This window comes from Pholcus phalangioides, unplaced genomic scaffold (assembly GCF_987345545.1).
Source record: "Pholcus phalangioides strain wild (caught in Gottingen) unplaced genomic scaffold, Ppha-v1.0 ptg000003l_1, whole genome shotgun sequence".
In the NCBI taxonomy this organism is placed as follows: Eukaryota; Metazoa; Arthropoda; class Arachnida; order Araneae; family Pholcidae; genus Pholcus; species Pholcus phalangioides.
In genome coordinates, this window is record NW_028301596.1 from 2,297,969 (window position 1) to 2,320,637 (window position 22,669).

General features: G+C 36.7%; 3 protein-coding genes across 9 annotated transcripts in view; 2 read left to right on the plus strand and 1 right to left on the minus strand.

Annotated features, from left to right (window-relative positions):
- The first annotated feature begins 323 nt into the window (after nucleotides 1–323).
- Nucleotides 324–9,747, plus strand: LOC149087890 (activated RNA polymerase II transcriptional coactivator p15-like). 4 transcript variants are annotated; one of them, XM_089242326.1, is made up of 5 exons: nucleotides 324–437; nucleotides 2,754–2,844; nucleotides 2,948–3,043; nucleotides 5,810–5,915; nucleotides 8,976–9,198. In XM_089242326.1, exons 2-5 carry the CDS (start codon nucleotides 2,779–2,781, stop codon nucleotides 9,053–9,055), a joined length of 348 nt encoding a protein of 115 aa, XP_089098452.1. In that variant the 5' UTR covers nucleotides 324–437; nucleotides 2,754–2,778; the 3' UTR covers nucleotides 9,056–9,198. The 4 variants fall into 4 exon arrangements, with proteins under 4 accessions (XP_089098452.1, XP_089098440.1, XP_089098445.1 ...); XM_089242314.1 differs by having other exon boundaries at nucleotides 399–495; nucleotides 8,976–9,747; XM_089242319.1 differs by lacking the exon at nucleotides 324–437 and adding an exon at nucleotides 439–501.
- Nucleotides 9,748–11,017: 1,270 nt separating this feature from the next.
- On the minus strand, nucleotides 11,018–14,758 carry LOC149087891 (immediate early response 3-interacting protein 1). The gene is made up of 3 exons (XM_089252586.1): nucleotides 14,559–14,758; nucleotides 14,346–14,444; nucleotides 11,018–11,146 (listed from the first exon to the last, which is right to left on the minus strand). The coding sequence occupies exons 1-3, from the start codon at nucleotides 14,647–14,649 to the stop codon at nucleotides 11,091–11,093; spliced, it is 246 nt and encodes an 81-aa protein (XP_089108712.1). The 5' UTR covers nucleotides 14,650–14,758; the 3' UTR covers nucleotides 11,018–11,090.
- A 1,656-nt stretch (nucleotides 14,759–16,414) lies between these two features.
- Crag (DENN domain-containing protein Crag) overlaps nucleotides 16,415–22,669 on the plus strand; it is a 48,899-nt gene continuing 42,644 nt past the window's right edge. For all 4 annotated transcript variants that reach the window (XM_089242341.1, XM_089242346.1, XM_089242352.1 and 1 more), the window contains exons 1-3: nucleotides 16,415–16,498; nucleotides 21,115–21,487; nucleotides 22,409–22,595. In XM_089242341.1, the coding sequence (XP_089098467.1) occupies nucleotides 21,189–21,487; nucleotides 22,409–22,595 (486 nt within the window). In that variant the 5' untranslated portion in view covers nucleotides 16,415–16,498; nucleotides 21,115–21,188. The remainder of the gene's footprint in view (nucleotides 16,499–21,114; nucleotides 21,488–22,408; nucleotides 22,596–22,669) is intronic.

Below are 22,669 nucleotides of genomic sequence, written 5' to 3' on the forward strand. Positions count from 1 at the left end.
GGCCTTCTATCTCTAGGAGGTGCTGTACCAGGGCCATATAGCCACCCCGAGCTGATGCGCCATGCTGGGAAAACAGAAACGCGTAGCGTAATCATGTAACACGTTTCTGCCGACGCGAAACGATCCAGTTATGTTCACGCGGCGTAAAAAACCGATTCCTAGGAAAACCCGGGTTTAGGAACACGCACTTTCACTTCTGGCTTAACTCACTAGGTAGTAAATTGCCCGTGGCGATAGAGCTGAGTTGTGCTCGGTTTGAAAGGTGAAGAGTAAGTTGAGACGGCCAAAATTTGTACGTGAAAATAAAAGACTTGTGGTCACATCTATGTTTTAATATTAGTGGTGTTTTTCTTTTTTTAAAAAATTGATTTGTCAGTCTGATCATGCCGAAGTATTGTCCTCCTCAAAACCGGCTACATTAACTAGACCTGTTGAAGGTATTGTGCTGCTATTTCCTAGTTTTCGCGCTTCTTTCTTTTATAGCTGTGAATATCTGTGAGTGTGTGTGTCTTCGTTAATTTTTTGCTGTGTCAGTTATTTTTGATGCTCGGGAATCATTTTTAATAAGCTCTAAGCAAAATTTCTCGGATATCAACTAATTATAAGGAAGGCGTAATGTATAAAAATTCAATGCGTATTGGGACTTATGTTTTCTTTTAAGTTTTACATGTGCGAAATGACCGGCCACTTGCCATATTGGCCGGATACCGACCACGCCGTGAAGTGATTGGCAAGTTTCTGGCCACTAAGTACCCTCCCCCACACACACAAGGGTAGGGCCTGCTCAAGGGCCCCCCATCACGATTCTTATTTTTTCACTAAAATGGATGCCTTACTCAGTGCCGTCTTAACGCATGGGCCCACCCGGGCACCTCACAAAAATGAGATTTGATTGAAATTTTCTAGAATTTACCTGTTAGGGCCTCAGAAAAATCACTTGGCCCAGGGGCCCATGAAGCTCTTAAGACGGCCCTGGCCTTACTGCAGGATGTGTGTGGGGGAGGTAATTTAGTGAAGACGCCAGACTTCAAACCTCATCGGGAAATATCATAGGTTTCGCATTTTGTCACTTCACACAAATAGAAACAAATGTAGGTGGTGTGAATTCCATGTTAATACATGACACTTATTATGTCTACACCACCCCTTCTTTCCTTTGAATACAGACATTATATTTGAAGTGTCGTGCTATCGAAAGTAAGACACCACCGAATAATTGTTATATGAAAACATTCTGGATTTATCCTACTGGTAGTTTTTTTTGTAATGGAATGGTTGCTATAACGTGGGTTGTTTAAATGAACGTTGACTATAATTTTTTCTTTTCGTGTGTAAGTGGTTAGTCTGTGTACTCATTCTAGAGCTTTCCCCACATCCAGCTGCCTTGGCCAAGATCTTTGGCACTTGCCCCATTGCACATGAAAATAATGATATATGTCAGTGCCTTTATATAAAGTTACAGAGAGAAAAACTCAACTAACAGTGGCAGTAATTTTCCCTATACCTACAAAACATGATAAAAAAAATGTAGCACAGATAGAAACGCTGCCTGAAAATAATAAAAGTATTGTGATAAAAATATGGAAGCAGCTATGGTATAATAATCCCTTTTTGGCGATATGTTGGCTATTTTTCTCTTGTGAGAAAAACATTAGAGCATGACGAGTAGTCGCCAAGAGTAAAACAAACAATTTATTATAGTATAGCTGTTTCAAAACCGGGATTCTATTAAGTGATGTAACAGTTAAGGGGGGAAAAAGCTCTGTCCAATAAAAGCACAATTTTCGGGATTAAAATTATAAAGGTCAGTATGCAAGAAATTAAAATGGAAATATGAAATGAACTACCGGAGAAAATCCAAATGCAATCCTGAGAACAAATTTCAAATGAGATATTCAAGCAAAACAAAGACAACTGAATGTAACATACTGGGAAACGGTATGTATGATACAATGTATCATGAACAAAAAAAATAAGCTCCAAAACTTGTGTGTGTGTGTGCGCACGTGTTAAGATTTGATTCATTCAAATGCGTGCTCTATACAGACAATCTTGGGTAAAATTTGAAGAATGAGATTTTTTACTTTGACAATCAGACGCACCCTGCTTCCCATTTCAGGGAGATATCGAAAGATGGGTGTATCTGGAAAATTTTTATAAACAATAAAACATTGTCACCTCAGATGAAGGCAACAGAAATAAAAAGTATATATAAAATAAAAACGATCATCAATCTGAAATCATAACAAAGAGATAAAATCTAAATAACTAACGGCAATGTGCAATCAAAATTATAAACAGGATTATAAGATGATGGCATATAGTCCATCCGATAAAGAATCTAGCAATTAATCGAATGATTCTTGATAATCTTGGGATATAAAATTTCGAATCACAGTGAATCAGCTAATCACAGTCATCCATGTTACATTGTCTGGCTTCCACATATCAGTTTGATTCTTGGCATCAGGTCTAGAACAAAAGACTCTGATGTAACGAGCTCAAGATTTTTTTAGAAGTCTATTTTATATGTATATTAGTATTATCTCAATCCTAATGTAACAATTTTTCTTGATTTAATGAATAAAATTGTTGGTTTTATATTTAGTTCATTAAATCAGGGTTTGACGGTATTGGCCTACCAAGGTTTTGCCAAAACCTTTTTCCTTAGATCATTTCTTGAAGTAATCATTTATGCCTTGTTATGTAAGTTCAGAATTCTATGATGTCTTACCAGTGGTCATATATTTCAGTTTTTTTAAGGCATTAGAAAAGACTATGGCCAGTAAGAAGAAAAATATGAAAAGACTTACCGATTCAGATTCCGACTCCGGACCTGAGGATGTAAGTGCTGACATTCATTCCGACATAGAAAATGACCTGCTTTTTATTTTTCGTTTCCATTGGAATGAGAGCCAGCACTAATGCGATTTAATTTTATTTGCAGAGGCATCCTGCACCCAAGCGTGCCAAGGGTCCGGATACGAAGAAGAAAGGTGGTGATGGTGGGGCAAGTAGTGACCCAGATGACAATATGTTCAAAGCAAGTAGTTAAGAGTTTGTGATATTATGAATTTATGATTAATTTATTATTTCTTTTTAGGCCTCTGAGGCTGGGATTACACTACAAAAGTTTCATAAATGTTCTTTTATAAAACTTGAAAAATGCAACCGATAAGTATATTGGTTACATGCGAGCGAATGTCACCAATAGGCATATTGGTAGTTTTTTTTCAAGTTTTGTAAAAGATCTTTTATAGTGTAATCCTGGCCTAATGTAAGGTGTGGAATTCCTTAATTGCTTGAAACTAACCATATTGCAAAATCAAGACTTACCTTCCCTGGCTCTTCCAGGTTTATGATTTTAAATTTATTCAAGAGAATAAAGTAACTCAGTTACTTATTAATAAAGACATTATCTCTCTACAATGGATGCAAGTAGGCTAGAGTCTGCGCCAGAGATTAGGTTCAAAAGTACAATTATTTAATTTATCACACTTCACTCATAGTCAGAAAAATTGATGGCAGATGGCCTGAAAGCAGAATGTTTTGCATTCTTCTGCAACGAGCCCTCGGCTGACTGAAAATGTACTGCAATAAAAATTCTCGTAGTAGTGTAGTGTTTTTTACATTTGTCTTAAAATTCTTCCAGATAGTTATGCAGTAGCACTGATTGTTCTGCAACGTATGTCATATATTTCAGCATATTCTGCTGTGGGGACAGGTATACACATAACAACCATTAAACAGAAAAAAACTTTGTATTAGGTTCACAGCACACATTTTCTGGCATGTAGTACATCATTAGAAATTCCATAGAGGAATATGTATGAGATGCATAAGTAAGAGTCGTCTAGAGAAAATGTTGTTATAGGCAGGTTTATCGTTGCACACAGGTTTCACTGTATTGGATAGATATTGGACTGCATGATGAAAACCATGGTAAACCAGTTCAAACTGGCTAACATCGTGTATATACAGACCCTAGAGTCGGTGGATATTTTGCTGATAGGTTTGAATATTTAAATCATCACTTTAGCAAACATCTATATGTAGTTCATGAAGATAAAGACATTTCTGGGAAAGAGTACAACAGACCTCTAGTTATAATGCCAGGCTCTATCAAACCACTCGTGTATCATTGTAGTCCAATAATCAGCACACCAATTTCTGAAGCATGGTTGCACAAACTTTTTAGTCTCCCAGATATTTTCTGTGGTTTCTGCTGCTCTCAAATCAGAAACTTGTATGCAGTCAGACCCAGATATAACGAACTGCAATTCAACAGATTTTTTAGAAGTTCCCACATTTATATTTGTATTATTTCAACACTGATACAGGGTCGTAACTAGGATTTTTGCCGCCCAGGACAAACATTATTTTGCTTCCCCCCATAGCTTTAAAATTTTGTAATGGTGTTCTCTGTTCCCACCTAAAACTGCCACCCAGGGCAATTGGCTTCCCCCGCTCTAGTTATGCACTGATATGACAATTTTTCTCAACTTAATGAATAAGAAATGTTATTTCTTTTCTATTTCAATTTATAATTTCATATTCATTTTTTTATGAACTATGAAATTTTTTGTATTATTTTTAATGAGGCTTGCATGAATTTTTGAAATCAAGAATTAAAGATCATTTTCATGACTTATAAACTATATTGTGATAAATATGACTATCATGATTAATTATGGTCGTATTAAATATATCCATATTATATAATAGGGTTTTCTTGCGAATTTTCACTTATTGTGTCTAGCAGTAGCCCTCTATCTCCCTGCCATTGAAGATTTTTCAGAAATTTTAGTGATAAATGGAATTTTTACTTGCCTTTGATAATGTTTTTGACTGTGATTGACAAATTTATTTGCTTGTAGCAATTTTTGGCTACAATTCGCAACTTCACTTGTCTAGAAGACAGGTGGCAAAGCACATCTAGAATGCTGAACTGCGCATAACTCTAGCAACATATATGTTAGGGCTGCATATAAACTTAACATATATTCTGCCATGCACAAATTTATTAGAATTTCCTCATAGGAATATTTATGAGGTGCATGTACAGTTTAGTAGTAGCGCCGCTGTGGTGGTCGAGTGGTCATAGTGATAGCCTCGCGTCGCAAGGTCCCAGGTTCAAACCCCCGCCCGCTGTTGCCACAGTGGTGGTCGGCTGAAGTTGGTTTTCTGTGGTTCCCACCTTCAAAATGCGAATGCGAGCCGATCTCCCCATTTAAAAGGCATTTTAAATGGTTCCTGCTTTGGCATACCTAGCAGAATCACCACCAACCAAGGTTGACGCAATTTGATGCACAATTATTCCAAGAACTGGCTGCTGCTGCTAGGGATACATAAACTTCAAATGACATTTCATCCTCAAGGCAACGGCCCGGTCAAAAACTTCATCAGCCACAAGTCTCGCCACAGAGAGCAACATAACACATCACTCACTTCTTAAATATAGATGGCAGCACTGAAAAATCAAACACAACACTTTCATTTGCACCCAGACTGTTAGGTACACTCACAGTTACACTTCCGGCACAACTCACTAGGTAGTAAATCGCCCATAGATGGTGATAGACCTGAGTTGTGCTCGGTTTGAAAGAAAGTTTAGTAGTAGCCCTATTTACTGTGTTCAATTACGCTTGTATCTAAATTGCATCAGGCAGCAGTTTTGTTCTCAGATCCAAATTATTGCACAATTTATTTTTTGACAATGTTTTCAGTGTTACAATTTGTTTCCCTAAATTAAAAAAAAGGTTTTAGGTTATTTCAATGTTGATATTAATTCTGATTTTCAATTCAACAGTTGTCCAAGATGCGTTTTGTCAGTGTGTCAGAGTTTCGTGGGAAAGTTCTGGTGAACATACGAGAGTATTATAATGCTGATGGTGAGCTGAAACCAGGAAAGAAAGGTAATAAGAGGTTTTTCTTCAAATGTATGGATTTCTTTTGATTCATGTTGAAGATTTAATTTTCACATTTCAATAGTTCTGAAACACAGGGTGTTTGTAATTAAACTGACAGAACTCAGAGCCACCTGTAGCTGAATCTATCAACTGTAATGACATCAAACCTGATACCAGGGAGTAATGAATGCACACCATGTCAACGGATGAAAGTGCAACATCACTGGAACATTCTTGCTGCCGAACGTGTACATATCAATATCATCGGACCACTTCCACCAAGTCAGGGCGACCGATACTCAATAACAGTGATTGACAGATTCACACACTGCCCGGAAGTGATGCCTGTTGTATATATCACAGCAGAAACCATTACAAGATCTTTTGTGTCAAATTGGGTTTCCTGCTTTGGCATATCTAGCAGGATCGCCACCAACAGAGGTTGACACAATCGATGCACAGTTATTCCAAGAACTGGCTGCTGCAGCTAGGGATACAAAAAACTTCAAATGACATTTTATTCTCAAGGCAACAGCCTGGTCGAAAACTTCATCAGCCACTAAAGGCAGCTCTGAAGTGCCACCTCACCGACCAATGAATGGATGTCTTACTAATTGTTCTTGGCCTCCGTTCAACCTATCAACTTGAACTCAAAGCCGCGTGTGCAGAACGGCCCTATGGTACCACACTGCTGTTGCACGTGAAGTTCTTTGTCCCCGGTACTGAGAGTCACCCGTGGATCCACTAACATTTGCAGCACAACTAGCGAACACTATGCTTAATATTGTGCCCGTTTCTACTGCAGAGGTGGGAACTCTGCTCCAAAATTAACATCTTGCGCCATCCTGTTCCAATAGCGTATTTTCAACTTTTTCTCTGCCAAATAGCCAAAATAGCAAATTTTCCCTCTGTATGCCCTGAATTTCAGAAAGGATATTTCATAGATATTTTTTTACTTTTGAAAGAAAATTTTCAATCAAAAAATATTTAATATTTATTTACCCTTCTCTGCTTTACCCCAAGACAGTTTTTTTTTAAAGTGCTACAAGCATGTCCACCAACAATCCACCTGGTCTCTGGTTGAAAGAGTTGCCGGAAGTCCAGAAAAGGTTACAAAATTAGAGAGAAGGTAGATTTTTTTAATCAATTTCCAAATTTTCCCAAATAACGAGTGCTAAATTGACAATGTTGTCAAATAACGAGTGCTAAATCGCCAAACATAGTGTTGAATCTTCTGAAATTCTCTCATATTTTGCAACAATTTCTTTCCAAATATAAAAAAATTCAAAACTTATAAAAATTTTTAGCCTATTTAAACTACCGTTGTTTCAGGCAGCAAATAGTGCCCTCAGTAAGCAAAAAGTGTCATCTTAAATAGACTGGTATGAGCAATTTTATGATGGCCGCTCTTTCAAACAAGGTGTCGAAAGCCTGAAACACCAAAAACAAGCCAATGAAAATATGTTTGGTAACAAAAGACAGTGCAGTTGTTTTAATTTGAAAAGGGGTGGGGGTAATGAAAATATTCTTTCGCTGCTCCAATTTATAAATACCTGCTCTGAATCCTATATTTTGTTGCTCCAAAAATGGACTTTGTCACTTCCCACCCCTTCTACTGCTAACAGCAATAAGCTGAAGATCTTCATTCATCTGGCACTACAGACATTGACTCTCATATTTAAACGTAGAGATGCTGTGAAGCCTCTGCTCCAGTGCGCCTATGGTGGCCCATTTCAAGTGATGCAGTGGATGCCCAAATACTTCATGCTCCTGATAAAGGCAAACACGAAACTGTCCATAGATCAACTGATGTTCTAGTACCAGAAAGCTCTCAGCCAATGATGATGACCACCAGAACTATACAACTTGTAGTAGGAGGAAAGTTAGAGATTCCCTGATTGCTGTAAATCACAACTGAAGTCACTGGTGGGGTAGTACTGCAGAGTTTACAGTGAAATCAAAAACGACAGATAGCAGTACAGGTACTGACCAATGAAAACAAGGGAGGAAAAGAAAAAGTTTTCCCTCTCTGTTCACACAACCATCTTCGACTGGAAAGAGTTCATCATGTGCCATTGACACATTTCTAGTTCTCATGTAAATGTGTGAAATAATTAATTATACTCCTTACAGTTCTGTCGCCACCCCAATATCTATAAAACCTTCGAGCTCAATAATTGGTTAAATAGTTTAAACCACATAAAAATTGAATTCTGCTTAGTGATCACCTGTTCTATCTTCACGAACCATAATTTGAGAAATGCTGTTCTAGAAATTTCTATGTTGTATGCTTTTAAAAAATTTGGCCCAGTAAAAATTATTGGAAACAAGGTTTGGACAGTTTCTTCTGAAGTGGAAAAAACCGGCTGGAAGAAACTTTTCTTTCAATAATTTGTCATATAAGTTAGAATTTATGCTTTAGATATAGCAAATGTGTATTTTTTATAACATTAAGTAAATTTAATTATGTAAGCAAATTAATAACTGCATCAGTCTTTTAAAGAGTTGGGCAGTTTCTTCCGCTTGGAAAAAACTGCCGACCCTGCTTCTACCAAGCGGAAGAAACCAGTCTTCCTTCCGTATTCATCATTTGCACTACAATGTAAGATATGTCAATTATATTCTAACACCTCTAATAAATTTGAATTTCACCTACGCACATATGTGTACGTCAACGAAGCTGTAATTAATGCACATTTTTCAGTTTCTTCCGGTTTTTTCCATTGTCTCGGAAGAAACTCTACCCTGTTGGGAACTGAAAAAAAAGTAATACAGTCAAATCCCGTAACAACGAACTCCAAGAGACTGTAGAAATCACTTCGTTATAAAGGAATTCCAGGTTCTTTAAAAATGTCCTTATGTAAACTAATTCGGGGGGGGGGGGGGGAGATTAGAAAAGTGTTCGTTAAAACGAGAATTTCGCTATAATGGTATTCGTTAAAATGGGATTTGACTGTATTTATATTAAAGCAATTATGAAATCTTATGTAACATATTTTACCATTCCAAATTAATATTTTGTGTCATAAAATATATGGATTAAATTGCTGTCTTATTAATTTTCAGGGATATCCTTGAGCACTGAGCAATGGGAAGCACTGAAAGGCCATATTGAAAGCATTGATGAGGCTGTCAAGAAATATTAAGTCTCATGTTTTATGTGAATTCTCAAGAGTATTTGTGTGTATACAAGCAGCTTTTGTGAAACAAAAAGAATATTGTTAAATTATGTTCAATTTCTCATATTGCTTTCTCATTTGCATAATAAACTAGTTTTAAAAAATTCAAAAAGAAATGCAGTTCAATATTTATGAGTTTGAATTATTTTAGATATAACATTTTGCACCACTTCATATACTATTATATAAAGTGGTGCAAAATGACATATCAATACTTGATACCTGTTCAGTTGTATGTCAGAATCTTTCCTGATACATAGGTATAACAAACTCTGCTACTGAGGGATTAATGCATCAACCTCTCCACAGTATATATGAAAAGTTCAAGGATGCAGCTATTTTGAAATTGGCAGACTGTGGGGCCTGGTTGAATCAGCTCGTGTGAACGAAAAATTACCATTTTGCTAAGCTAGTTGACAGTGACCACAGACTAGATATTTTAAAATTCCAACTTCAAATGAGACACCAATTTGATGTTTTCTTAAACCCTGAATCAGATTGTTTCGATAAACTTACGAGTAATCACTGCAGCCAATGGAAGTTACATTGGCTGCAGTGATAACATGCAGCCAATGTAACCTGCTCAAATATTACTTAATCAGTCCAAATGTTTCAGTTGCATAATATTAAGTTCTGTGGAGTAAATACAAAACATTCTTCTTTTACTTGCCTACTGTGTGCTGATTTGAGATGAGAAAGTAACCCTAGAAATTTTTTCACTCAATTTTCTTTTTTTTTTCTCTGCTTGAGATGTATATTAGAATAATTTTGTAGAGAGAATTTGAAACTGAATATAATGCATTATCAAATTATAAATATCAAGTATTATATGCAAAGGTGTGAAAATATTGGGGGAGGGGTCAAATCCAATATTTCTATAGGTATTATCAAGATGGTGGAAAATACTGAGTGGGTTCGTGGATTGGACACAAGTTTACATCTATGTAATTTATAGTGATTTAAGAGCTTAATTTCAACTTTTAATTAAAACTTTTCCCTACAAAGTTATATAAACAATCCCTGATGTAGGAAATTTTAAAACCTTTCATTATAAAAAAACCAGATGATTATAAATAATTGTTACTAGGCCGAAAATCGGTATACCCACTCCAATATGCCCCAATCTCTCTCCGTATACCACATCCTCTGTTATTGAATCGTTAAAACCTGTTTGTGCATGTAACATCCGGTATTTGTAAGCATTAAAAAAATAATCTAAGGAGAATATAAGGGGCTGTTCAAGTATTACGTCATCATCGATAGAGGGGGTTTCAGATTTGCTTACGTCATCAACCACCCTTTATGAAAATATGAGTTAGGATTCAGAGGGTCAGAGCTGATGACGAAATTTTGCTGACAAAGGGGGGGGGGGTCAAAATGGCTAAAAATTTGCTTATGTAATACTTGAACGGCCCCTAATTGCTTTTTACTTCAGAATAGTTTCCACTTTCCGGTAAATATTTGCATGGGAGTAAGAATAAAACCATTTCACAGAAAAAGAAAGCAAAAAAAAGCCATTTAAGGGGTTAATATATTGTTTGGGGGGGGGGGGGGAAAGACAAAACTCCATGTTAAATTCTAAAAGCTAGAAAATAAAAAAAAAATGTGCAAATATACTGGATTTGTGGGGTAGAGACAGACGGCTTTTTCTCAGCCCAAAATATCAAGGAAATGGGTATTTTCAGGATTTTATGTTGAGGTAGCTCAGAAGGAAAAGCCATCTGGTCATAAAATCCAGAAAATATATATTTCTTTGATGCTGGACATTAATAAAAAAAAGTTCAGTTATTGTCAAATGACATCTTAATTTTTTAAAAAAATCAGATTATTGAATAGATTTTTAAAAAATTTGACTGGAAAAGTCTAGGATTTTATATATATATATATATAAAATAAAATTCCACATAATTCTCATCCATGCACAAATGCTAAAACATAGAAAAATTTTAATTCACAGAAAAACGGAAAAGATTTACAGATGTTGTCAAACTGACCAATGCCATCATCCAAGTATCAGCTTGAACAGGATAGTAATAGTGTTCAAAAATATCAAAGGAACTGAAAATAGAAAGTAAGAGGGATATGTTAACAGAAATAATTATAATAAGCAAGTAAATTTTTACATGGATGATTTCAAAGCTAGATAACTTTGCCTACATAAAGCCTATCTAGCCAAACTGGGCTGATGCCTGTTGTGCCAATATATAAAATAAAAATATATATTTCCAAATTTACAAAAAGGTATTGATTTGAAAAAAACAACCTGTATGACAGTGTTTCTCAGAGATAGATGGTTAGCACTGAAAAATCAGACACAACACTAGATACACACATTCAGACTGTTGGGCGCACACACTTACACTTCTGACAAAACTCACTGTACTCGGTAGTAAATTGCCTTTAGATGGTGATAGACCTGAGTTGTGCTCAGTTTGAAAGAAAAAAAAGTTTTTCTCAAAGTGTGTATTGTCAACTTTTGTCAGAGGCATTACGGCAAACTGGAAATATTGATGTGTGAGTCTATTTATGCTTTGAAGTGGTTCTTTTAAAAGGTGAAATAGCTACTAAACTATTCTAGTGAGCTAAGTTTAAACCATGAATTGGGCAAGAGAGTCACAGGTGACGAAAGTTTCATAACCTCAGCTCCATGGTAATGGATAGGCTTGTTTATTTGACCCACATAAAATCTTGAAAATATGGATTAGCCCTTCTTGAGCAAAGCCTACAATGAAATATAATTTCATGTATAACAACTGAATGTTTGGTTTTAAAATATTAAAACCTCTATATAATGTCAATAAGCAGAACCTTTAAGTTTCAAAAAAGTCCATGTCTCAAAGAAAAAACAAAACAAAACTGCATTTATACATTGTGAGAATATCACAAATTGGCAGAGAAACAAACACTCTAATAAAAAAAAGAAATGGAAATTTTAAAGTTTTCAGGCATAGAAGAAAAGCAGAAATGTCAAGTTTTTGTCATGGTAAGAAAAACTGCCCAGGCAAAAGCAGTTTTTGTGGCCATTATTACATTACAGTCCGGTTTGTGAAATTAGGTGTGATGCCACTCAGAGGGCCATATTCTTCTCAAGGTTTAAGCCAAGGCTTGACAAAACCAAACCAAAACCCATGCTTCAGTTGTCATAGTTCATCTGCTGTGTGTGTGTGATCCCTAGAATTGACTAGAAAAGCAGGGCTGTCATTTCAACTTTTTCCGGGAGGGGGGCAAAGACCATGCACTTAATGTATGTATCTATACCATTTTTAGTGTATTTTCAAAGCCATAACTAAATTTCAAATTGTCAATTGATCTAAAATCTTTATATACAGTCAAACCTCGTTAATGAAACACTCTTGGGAGAGCAAAAATATGACTTAGTAAGCGGAGTGACTCGTTAAATGGAGTGAGCCATAGCTGTGCCAATTCCTGCTTGAGGACAATTGGAGCTTCCAAAACGTGACCCGTTAAGCGGAGTGACGTGTTAACCGGGTGACGCACTAACAAGGTTTGACTGTATATATATAAAGATTTTAGATCAATTAAGTCCATAAGAGAGGAGGTAAACATTAATCAGGGTTATGAAATACATACTTTTGTCATATAGTATTAAAGAAATTATTATTTGGCAATAATGAAAGGGGTGCCCATCAAGAAGGGTTTTACAGTATTACCAGAACCATCCATGGCTGATATTTGGTGATCCCCAGGGTTTTGCAGATCGCCCTATCAGGAAACAGTACAGTAAATAAATATTGCTGTAGATACGTATACGGAGCCGAACGTTTAGTCGGTGTACGACGGAACAAGAAGTGAAGTCACTTCTGTTCTAATCTTAGAGTACATGCACATTGCTGACAAGTGAATGTTCAAACACTGCTAAATTAAATTAGTATTACGGCTAATATTTCTGCTATTTGTCCAGTTGGTAGACTGTAAAACTAGTAACACAATGGTTGTTGGCTCAAATCCCACACACAAACTTAGTTTCTTTTCCCGTATACTTTATAATATATATCTTATTCTTAAATTTTTTCCTCCTCTCTTGCTTCCTCATCTTCGATGAATATAAATTCATTTTTTCCCCTCACTTGTATTCAAAGCTGATACTAAGCATTCAGTCCCTCACTTGTATTTAAAGCTGATACTAAGCATTCAGTCCCTCACTTGTATTCAAAGCTGATACTAAGCATTCAGTCCCTCACTTGTATTCAAAGCTGATACTAAGCATTCAGTCCCTCACTTGTATTCAAAGCTGATACTAAGCATTCAGTCCTTCACTTGTATTCAAAGCTGATACTAAGCATCCAGAGGGTCCCCCGGCTCACATGGTCCCCACAAGTGTCTGATGGGACCTCCAGCCTGGAGACCTTGAATGATTCTTGTCATTTACGTTTTTCATGCTGTAAATTCACTGTATAGGGGGGCCTTGATGCAGATTGTAGGAAGCCACGGCATGAGCCTTCGTGACATTTGATTAATTTTTAATGGCATACTCTGGGGTGAAGAGTCATGATGCGCTTGCTGGTGGCAGATCAATCAGCAAAGCATACCACTCCCCCACCCACGGGCCATCATGACAAAACACAAAATCACATCGCTCTAATTAAAATACTGATGAAATAATGGCAAGCATGCATTCTTGCACGCCCTTGTAATGTTCAAGGAGAGGTTAAATGTGTGTGCTCGTTCTCGTCCGGGGTGCCAAGCCTAACACCCCCCCCCCCCCCCCCCACTATCACTAGTTGCAGTCCTGTGCGTAAAATAAGCCCGGGACTTGATCAAATCTGCCACACATTGAATAAACGTTTGGTGCCATGTGTCTCTAAACAAATTCGAAAAGGTATGTGACATCACTGCAAGTCTTTTGCCCTATACACAATAAACGTCCAGTGATGCATATAGTATCCACTGCGACAACAGATATATATGCAGTAAAACCCTTCTTCCGTGGTCACCAACAGAACAAAAAATATTTGACTAAAAAAGTGATCTTTAATCAGGGATTTGAAATGCATATTTATATAAAATAAGGGGAATGATTATTTGGCTGTAAAAGAGGGATTTTACTTAGGGCCTGTTTTTTCCCCATGAACAAATGGCGCATGTGCCACCGAAATAAAGTGCCTTTTGTATTATAGGCACAGACCCTTTCCCACCCCTCTCAGCACTAGAGAACATTGTATTATAAGGGCCCCCTCCCCCCAAAAAAAATCCATATTTGCCCAGGCCTTGGTTTTAATGTATAAGCATACATTACTTCTCATGACAGTCCTGATGGAATGCACAAGATTCATAATCTGTCCTTTGGCACCAAGCTCTTCACCAAATCCTCGATGCTGGTCATGATCCCAACCAACTAAACAAAAAAATAGACGCATAGATATGAATTTATAGAAGATTTTATTTCATTATAATACAGTAGTAAATATAGAGCTATAGTCAAAATCAAAGAGGGAACTCATTTCATTACTTTTAGCCAGGAACCTCTTCTCATGAAGCACTGCCACGGCGTTTATACATAGGAGCGTCGCCTCGAATAAATTGTACAGCGTTACTGCCATTATTATGACACTAAAATGTTCCTGTAATAATCAGGTCTCTCAATGTTTACAAACACATTAATGAGCAATTTTCAAAATAAAAGAATATTTTGGGTGATGGGCGAGAGTGACTTTGTAACGGCTGGTACTGTCAGTGCTGACACGTGACACGAGCACCCTATGTTCCTTAAACCCATACTGTTAGTGCTGCCATCCAATGTCCAAATTAGACGAGAGTCTTGCATTGATGATACAGTTTGGAAAGAGAAGAACTTTTTGTCTAGTTGCGTTCCCAACGAGATTCCGAATCTCACAAGCTCAAATGACCACAAAGTTTAGTTCAGTTGTTGTTTCAAATCATAAAAACGGGTTTTCCTAGGAGCAGGTTTTCTGTGCCACGTGCAACGTGCTTCTCCCAGCGCGACACGCCGTCCACTCACCAGTAAGAAAAGCAGCATGACTGTTTTCCTACAAAGCGCGATACGCCTCACGACAGCACTTTACGTCGGGCGTGATTGGCTGACTGCTTCTGGAGGAGTCAAATGCGTCGGGCGCCGTGGTTTTGACGATATTCTCTTCACTCTTGTGTTTTATTTCCCTTCCCTTCAAACCGGAGCATGCAGACGACAGAGTAGCTGATGCCAACGCCATATATTTTATATAGCCGCCCTGATCTGATGAGCCTCGCTAGGAAACACAAACGCGTAGCGTGAATATGCAACTCGTTTCTGTCGGCGCGAAATAGTCTAATTCGGTTCACGCTGCGCAAAAAACCTATTCCTAGGAAAACCCGGCTTAAAACCGGGTTTTCCTAGGAGCAGGTTTCCTGTGCCGCGCGCAACGTGATTCACCCAGCGCGACACGCCGCCCACTCACCAATAAGAAAAGCAACATGAGTGTTTTCCTACAGAGCGCAATACGCCTGACGACAGCCGTCGGGCGTGATTGGCCGACTGCTTCTGGAGGAGTCAAATGCGTCGTGCGCCGCGGTTTTGCCGATATTCTCTTCACTCTTGTGTGTTTTAGCCGGGTTTTCCTAGGAATAGGTTTGTTGCGCAGTGTGAACCAAATTAGACTATTTCGCGCCGACAGAAACGTGTTACATAATCACGCTACGCGCGTTTGTGTTTTCCTAGCATGGCGCATCAGATCAGGGCGGCTATATAAAGTATATGGCTTTGGCATCAGCTACACTGTCGTCTGCATGCTCCGGTTTGAAGGGAAGGAAAAGAAAACACAAGAGTGAAGAGAATATCGGCAAAACCGCGGCGCACGACGCATTTGACTCCTCCACAAGCAGTCGGCCAATCACGCCCGACGTAAAGCGCCGTCGTGAGCCGTATTACGCTATGTAGGAAAACTGCCATGTTGCTTTTCTTATTGGGGAGTGGATGGCGTGTCTCGCTGGGTGAATCACGTTGCGCGCGGAACAGGAAACCTGCTCCTAGGAAAACCCGGTTTAAGGAAGCGTCCAAAACGGAGAAACTTGGATGAAGCTGAGATATTTCTCGTAATCTCCGATGAAATATTTTCGTCTTCTGGTTTGGACTAGCCTTGCTTATTTCCTTGCTATCATAAACTCTTACCCAATATCAGCGGTAATTGGCAATGCTCTTGGCCGCATTCAGCAACATCCCATATTTTCTTTAGGGGGAAACAAGTCTTTGAAAATAATATGGTCAGCTCATCTGAATCGTATCTTTCTGTTCTGCCGTCTAGCGGTGAGTTTATTCTCCAAGTTGGTTTTCTGCTCAGTTTACTTCTGTATCATCTTCCTTCCCCCCGCCCCCCATCTTTCACCTGTGATGCAAAACGTCTTGTTTTCCTTCAACTTGAAGATGAGGCAATTACGGCTCCTATTAGTTATCCAGTGAGTGATATTATAATTATATTTCTTATTATCTCGTAATAATTAAAATGCATCTTATACTTTTTCAAGTGATTCAATTATAATTCGATGTTTTTTTCCCTTTAAAGAGCGAGATGATTCATACAAATAAAATGCGTTGTCGATTACGGTATTGAAGGATTCATTTTTTTTTTATCCATAACTCAGTGCTATTTTATTTTCAATATTTCTCCCATCACATGCGATGATAATATTCGTTGACATAAAATGTAAAAAAAAACAATCTCCATTGTTCAGAGATACGTTGTAATTATTCATGTTTATATTGAATTGAATTTCTATAAAGAGGATATTATTTACCTTAGATAAACTTGTGTTGAAAAATGTAATTCCATTTGTTATTGGAAATCTTGGCTGTTAGAGAAATGGTAAAATAAATTTGTATTATTTTAAAGAAAATGTTCCTATTTCGGTCATTTGATAAGTATTTATGCAGTCATCGAGATGGTTTAGATGTATTCACATCATCTAGCAAATTGTTTAGCGAGAATTGTCTTCCTTCTAAACTTTATCTACTCATCAGTCATTTGTCACGTTATAGTAGGATGAGTGAATTCCCTGATGGAAGCTAATGAATTTAACATTAAACCCATAGAAAAATACTCAAGGCTATATCATTCATATATTAGTCTAGGATGTTGGTTCTCGAACTTTCGTCTTTCACAGCTACTTTGCCCTAGCGGACATGTATCTGTGACTGTCTACGATACGAGAAAACAGACTTTACAAAAGACTGCTTCATGGTTTTAAATAGGACCAATTCACCATGTTGCCCTTGACAATGGTTGGCAGCACCCAAAAGAGCTTTGGTGTATATTTTGAGTCACTGTCTGTTTGAAAGAAAAATAGATTGCTTTTCAACCGGCAATCATTTGAATCCATTTAAGTGGAATTACACAGGTCAGGTATACTGAATCGATTAACAGTAATGATGCCTGTGGTCAGGGAGGATTCTTGGGCTGCGTGACCTGTGCAGCTATAGAAACGATACTCTAAGAAGGTTGCTAAGGCTTGGACCCACAAAGATATTTTTCTCAAGGGGGCGCCAAAACTAGGTTCCTATGAGTAAGAACCTTTTTTCTCAAACTATTCCTGTGTGTCAGTGGTTGAATGAAATGTGTATACATGATTCACATGAATAGGATTAAAAAAAACATGGAAAGAAGAGACATCAAGGTCAACAGCATAAAATTTTGTTCAATATTGGAGTATTCAGATGCATCACCTGTTTTTATATAGTTCACTTTGGCTGATTCTTAGAACATTTAATGTGGAGAAACTGTCAATGAAAAGTCATGCGTCAATTCTTTTGTCTCTATAAATTTCATTGAAATGAGCTGTTTACACATTTGACTTTTTATGAATTAGCCCTGTTGATCATGTGGTAGACAGGGCTGGACAAATTGCAAAAAAATCTGTGTGCCAGGAAAAAAAATTTTAGGTGGCAAAAAGTTTACCTAAAGAAAAAGGTCCAAAATAATGGTTTTTTTACTTTTTTCAGAGCCTAAATGACCCTCTTTCATGTTATCAGATATGCCGGTATATATTCCAAATATTTTGTGCTGCTCTGAGCATGCAATCTAATAACTACACAAAGAAAATTTTAGGTGCGAATACCACTTTGTTAGTTGCTGTGGCGACCTGGGGTTTGTTTGTTCAGCCCTGGTGGTAGACACTTGCAAATTTGCCTCGAGTCAAGTGCCAACGGAATTGAATGGCCTCTTCTAATATGTCACAGCTACTTGCCATATTTTTAATTCCTTTGCTTGAATCTTTAGAAATCTCTTCTGGTAGACCCGTTATCATAAGAAATAGGTTAAAGATGGAGAAAAAAACAATGCAAGTTTTTATTACAAAATTTTTAGAGTTTGAAAAAGAAATGTGAAATAGGAAGAGAGCTTGCAAATCACAAAAAAAAAAAAAAAAAAAATTATATATGTAGGTGCCAGAAAAATTTTCTAGGAGCCTGACATTTTTATCAGAGAAAAACTGATCCGAAAATAATATTTCTTTTAACTTTTCCAGGACATAGCAACTCCCTTGCATGTTGGTAGATACACTGATGAGGATTTAAAAAAAATTGTGTTTTCCCGACACTAATTTAGTTACCACATATAGAAAATTTTTTGGTGCCAATCCTAATTTTTTAGTCAACCCAGTGCCTGGTGATTTATCAAGCCCTGAATTCAAGAGATATGTGAATAAGTTCCTTTAAAAAAAATGCAAGCTTAAATAAGTCTTCATGAAGATGCCACCTTCATAATAAGAAAACTTCGTACATCAACGTTTTTTTTGAAAATGACTTTTTTTACAGTTTTAGATTGAAAACATATCTCGCTCATTACAGAAGAAAAAAAATCGGCAATGATGCGCTTGCTATAGAGGAAGAATGAATCTTTTTGTGTTATTCAAAAAGACGTCTTTTTTAAAATTTTATTTGCTTGTCCTGTAAAGTTGGGAATTTTTTTTAATGCATGTGATTTTCATTATAAGGTGGCAATGTGTTATTGTAATTACAAAATTACCTCTGAAATTAATTCTGGGAGGATTTAATAACTTTTCAGTTGAAGTTTATGTAGACTACTGCTAAAGTGAATTTGGTTTTTGAAAGTTTGGCTGCATCATGTCCTTCACTCATCCAAATCAATTTCTTAATAATTGCTGTAAAATGATAGACTAAAATCATATCTGTACTTTTCAGATACTAACTTGATAAATTTCAAAATTCAATTTAGAAATTCGATACTAACTGGGTTTTCATTCGCCAAGGAAGGATGTGTCTCAAATTAACATTATAGTCGGCCCCACTTAATTAGGTAAATGGATCAGAGAGGGCTCACATTGTCAATCGCCATTGTGCCAAATCGCAACAAAATATTTCATTTGAAGAATAAATAAAAGATAAAATTCACCAAATCGCGAGTGTCCATTTGACCTTTTAATAGTCGAACCGGGCAGTTTTAGAATTCCTTTTTATGATGTGTCAATTTGGCTAAGGTTCTCATTTGGCTGCAATTTTTTTTCATTTGATTAGCCAAATTGCTGCAATTAATAAAATGTCGGGGGAAACCCTGTAATGGATAAATATATAGGGCCTAACCTGTTTATTCTCAAATAAAATCCTCTGGAACCAAATTTTCTTCCATAGAGGCAATGTTAACCTTCCCTGTTTAATCGAATATTAGGATTTAGGTGATAACTGTTACTACACATCAACCACTATGTGCATAATATTTTTTAGGATAAAGGATTTAAAATTATGGCAAATACGTTGCAAAGTTGAGACTTGGAAAAAAAACCTCTACTGGGGAGTGGGTACTGGACTCAAAGTATCTAAGTTGCCTTTATTATGGACAATTATTTTATTTTTGTTCTCTAGTAAGCCCATAGATGGTAATAACCTTAGCAATGAAAAGTAAAAATCTGGATCGTTGCAATTCAATATAATTTTTATTTCTTTTTGATGTCTGATTTCTTCCAGAAGCTTTATTAATATTGATCCTGCATCAGTTTTTCAATATACAAACTATACTAACATTGTTAGCTCTATAAAAGCCAAGATGACTGAGATAGGGAGTATGGGTATGTTTTGGATTTGTTGAGGATGAAAATGAAAGATCTCGTCAGAGACAAACCTGAGAAACAAGTCTAAGTCTCATAGAAGGGTGAGGAGAAAAAGCTTAAAAAGAGAAAGATTAGTCAAAACTCGGATTGGTCTATTTTGAGGAAAATAAAACCAGCTGTGCTGTGTGTGTGTACGTAAAAGAGTTGAACAGAAATTGTACCTGTACTTGTGATAATCAAATACCCAGCTTAATCGTATACCCTGCTTAATTGGATATCGTGTGTTGGAACCGTCGTTGATATCTGTTTTAGTGGGGCGTACTGTATTTAAATAATAGTTTTCATGAGTTGTGAAAAAGAGTAATGAATTTATGTATTTGTTATCATAATGTGCTTTATACCCTATACGTTTGAGCCTCTTTGACTTAATTTGAAATATTTAAATCTTGCATATGGATGTTTATAAAATATCTGCTCTCACGTATCTATGCAGGGATTGACAAATCCCAGGTGGTTGTGGGTGACTAAAAAATTGGCATTTGTACACAAAATTTTTTATGTGATTACTAAATTATAGTCAGGACAACATAAAATCTTTGGAATTCATAACATGGAAGGGGGTTATATGTTATGCTTGTAGATCTTCTTAAGGGGGCCTTAAGAAGTTGAAACTAATATCATTGGACTGTTTTTCTGTGAAAAAAAAAATGTTTGCTCCTAAAAATATTTTCCAGCACATAGAATTTGTGATTTATCAAGCCCTGTGCTTATGCCACTAATGCATGTTTAATTTTAGTGAATGAGGAGGGGGGGGGGGGAGAAAAGATCTCAATCTAAGGATTTGTTAAACCTTCTTTTAAGTACTAAACTTGAAAAAAATCTAATGAAATCTGAAAAAAATAAAAAGGAAAGAATCTGATGTGAAATTATTACTGATATGTTAACTAATAAGGTGAACTTGTATATTTGTTTCAGTATTTTTTGATTATTTAATTTGTTTTTTTTTTGTACAGGTTTCTTCAACATAAATGTAATTTTTCAAGGAAATTCAATTAAATGGCTACATTTTCATTGCTAATGTCGCAAAATGGAGGATAAAAGAGTTGCAGATTATTTTGTTGTGGCAGGATTGCCAGAGAATCCTGAACCACTAGATGAAACAACTAGGGATGAAGGGAGTCCGAAATCAACGCAGCCCTTGCTTCCCATTACTGATATCGCTGTCATTATTCGTAGTCAAGGAGAGATTCCTCCGGCTGAATACACAGTCATAGAGCTGACGCCATGGGGTTTTCCTGCCGATTTAAATCACGGAAGCCTGAGGAGTCCAAACATTCATTTGTGTTACCGTAGAGGTAGAGATAAACCACCTCTTGTTGATGTTGGGTAAGCTTTTCTTTTTTTGGGTATTTTAGTCAAATTTTATTGCAGTAGTTCAGGAAATTTGAATTTATTTATCAATAAATCCTATAAAACAAACAACGATATTTGATGTCCTTTTCTTACATAATATTCTGGTATGTAAGACAGCATTACACTACTACTACTACTAAACCACACATGCACCTCGTCCATATTCCTTTGCGGAACCTCTAACAAATTGGTACATGCGTGAATGTGTGTGTACGTGTAGTGAAACCTGACGTGAAGTTTGTTTCTGTGTAATGCTTGTTATGTGTGTCGTGCTGCCATCTGCCACCAGTTTTTCTAACTGTGAGTGAAGTGTAATGATTGAATAATTTATCGTTGTAGGCGTGTTGCTCTCTGTGGCGATACTTTTTAATGGGAGATCGGCTCGCATTTGCGCCTTGAAGTTGGGAACCACAGGAAACCAACTTCAGCCGACCAACACTGCGGTGACGGTGGGGTTCGAACCCGAATCGCCGCGATGCGAGTCCGTCACTATGACCACTCGACCACCACAGCGGCGACAGCATTACACTAGAAAAGTTTGATAAGTTATTGTAAAAATCTTGAAAAATGCAACTAATTGGTGTACTGGTTACATTCGAACAAATTTAAGCAATAGACTTATTGGTTGAAGTTTTCAAATTTTGTAAAAGATCTTTCATCAGACTTTTACAGTGTAATGCCGGCCTAACGAAGATGATTTTACATTAAACAATTATATATATATGTAAATGTTAAAATATTTATAAAACTTGTTAAATAGGTTCAAAATATCTTTTTTTATGAATCTTAGTGATTTTGGAACCTTGAATATATATTTTTTGGTCAAAAATTATATTTTTGATGTTTTTAGCTGCATTCCTAAATATGACATTTTTTTGTTGTTGTAATTAACAGTGTTTTATATGATGGTAAAGAAAGGCTGATGTCAGACAGTGAAGTGATTTTGACGACTCCTTCGGGTCGTTCTGCTAATGTGAATAACAGTGGATCCAGGACATACCTAACCTATCGCAGAGCACCCGATAATGCACCATGTAATCAGCTTGTTGTTACTGACATCTGCGTTATTCTAGCCAATAAAGTAAGAATCAAGTGTTTCCTATTTTTCAGATTATGTCTGAAAGTTCAGTACTTTTTGTTGAAACTTGCTTTTAG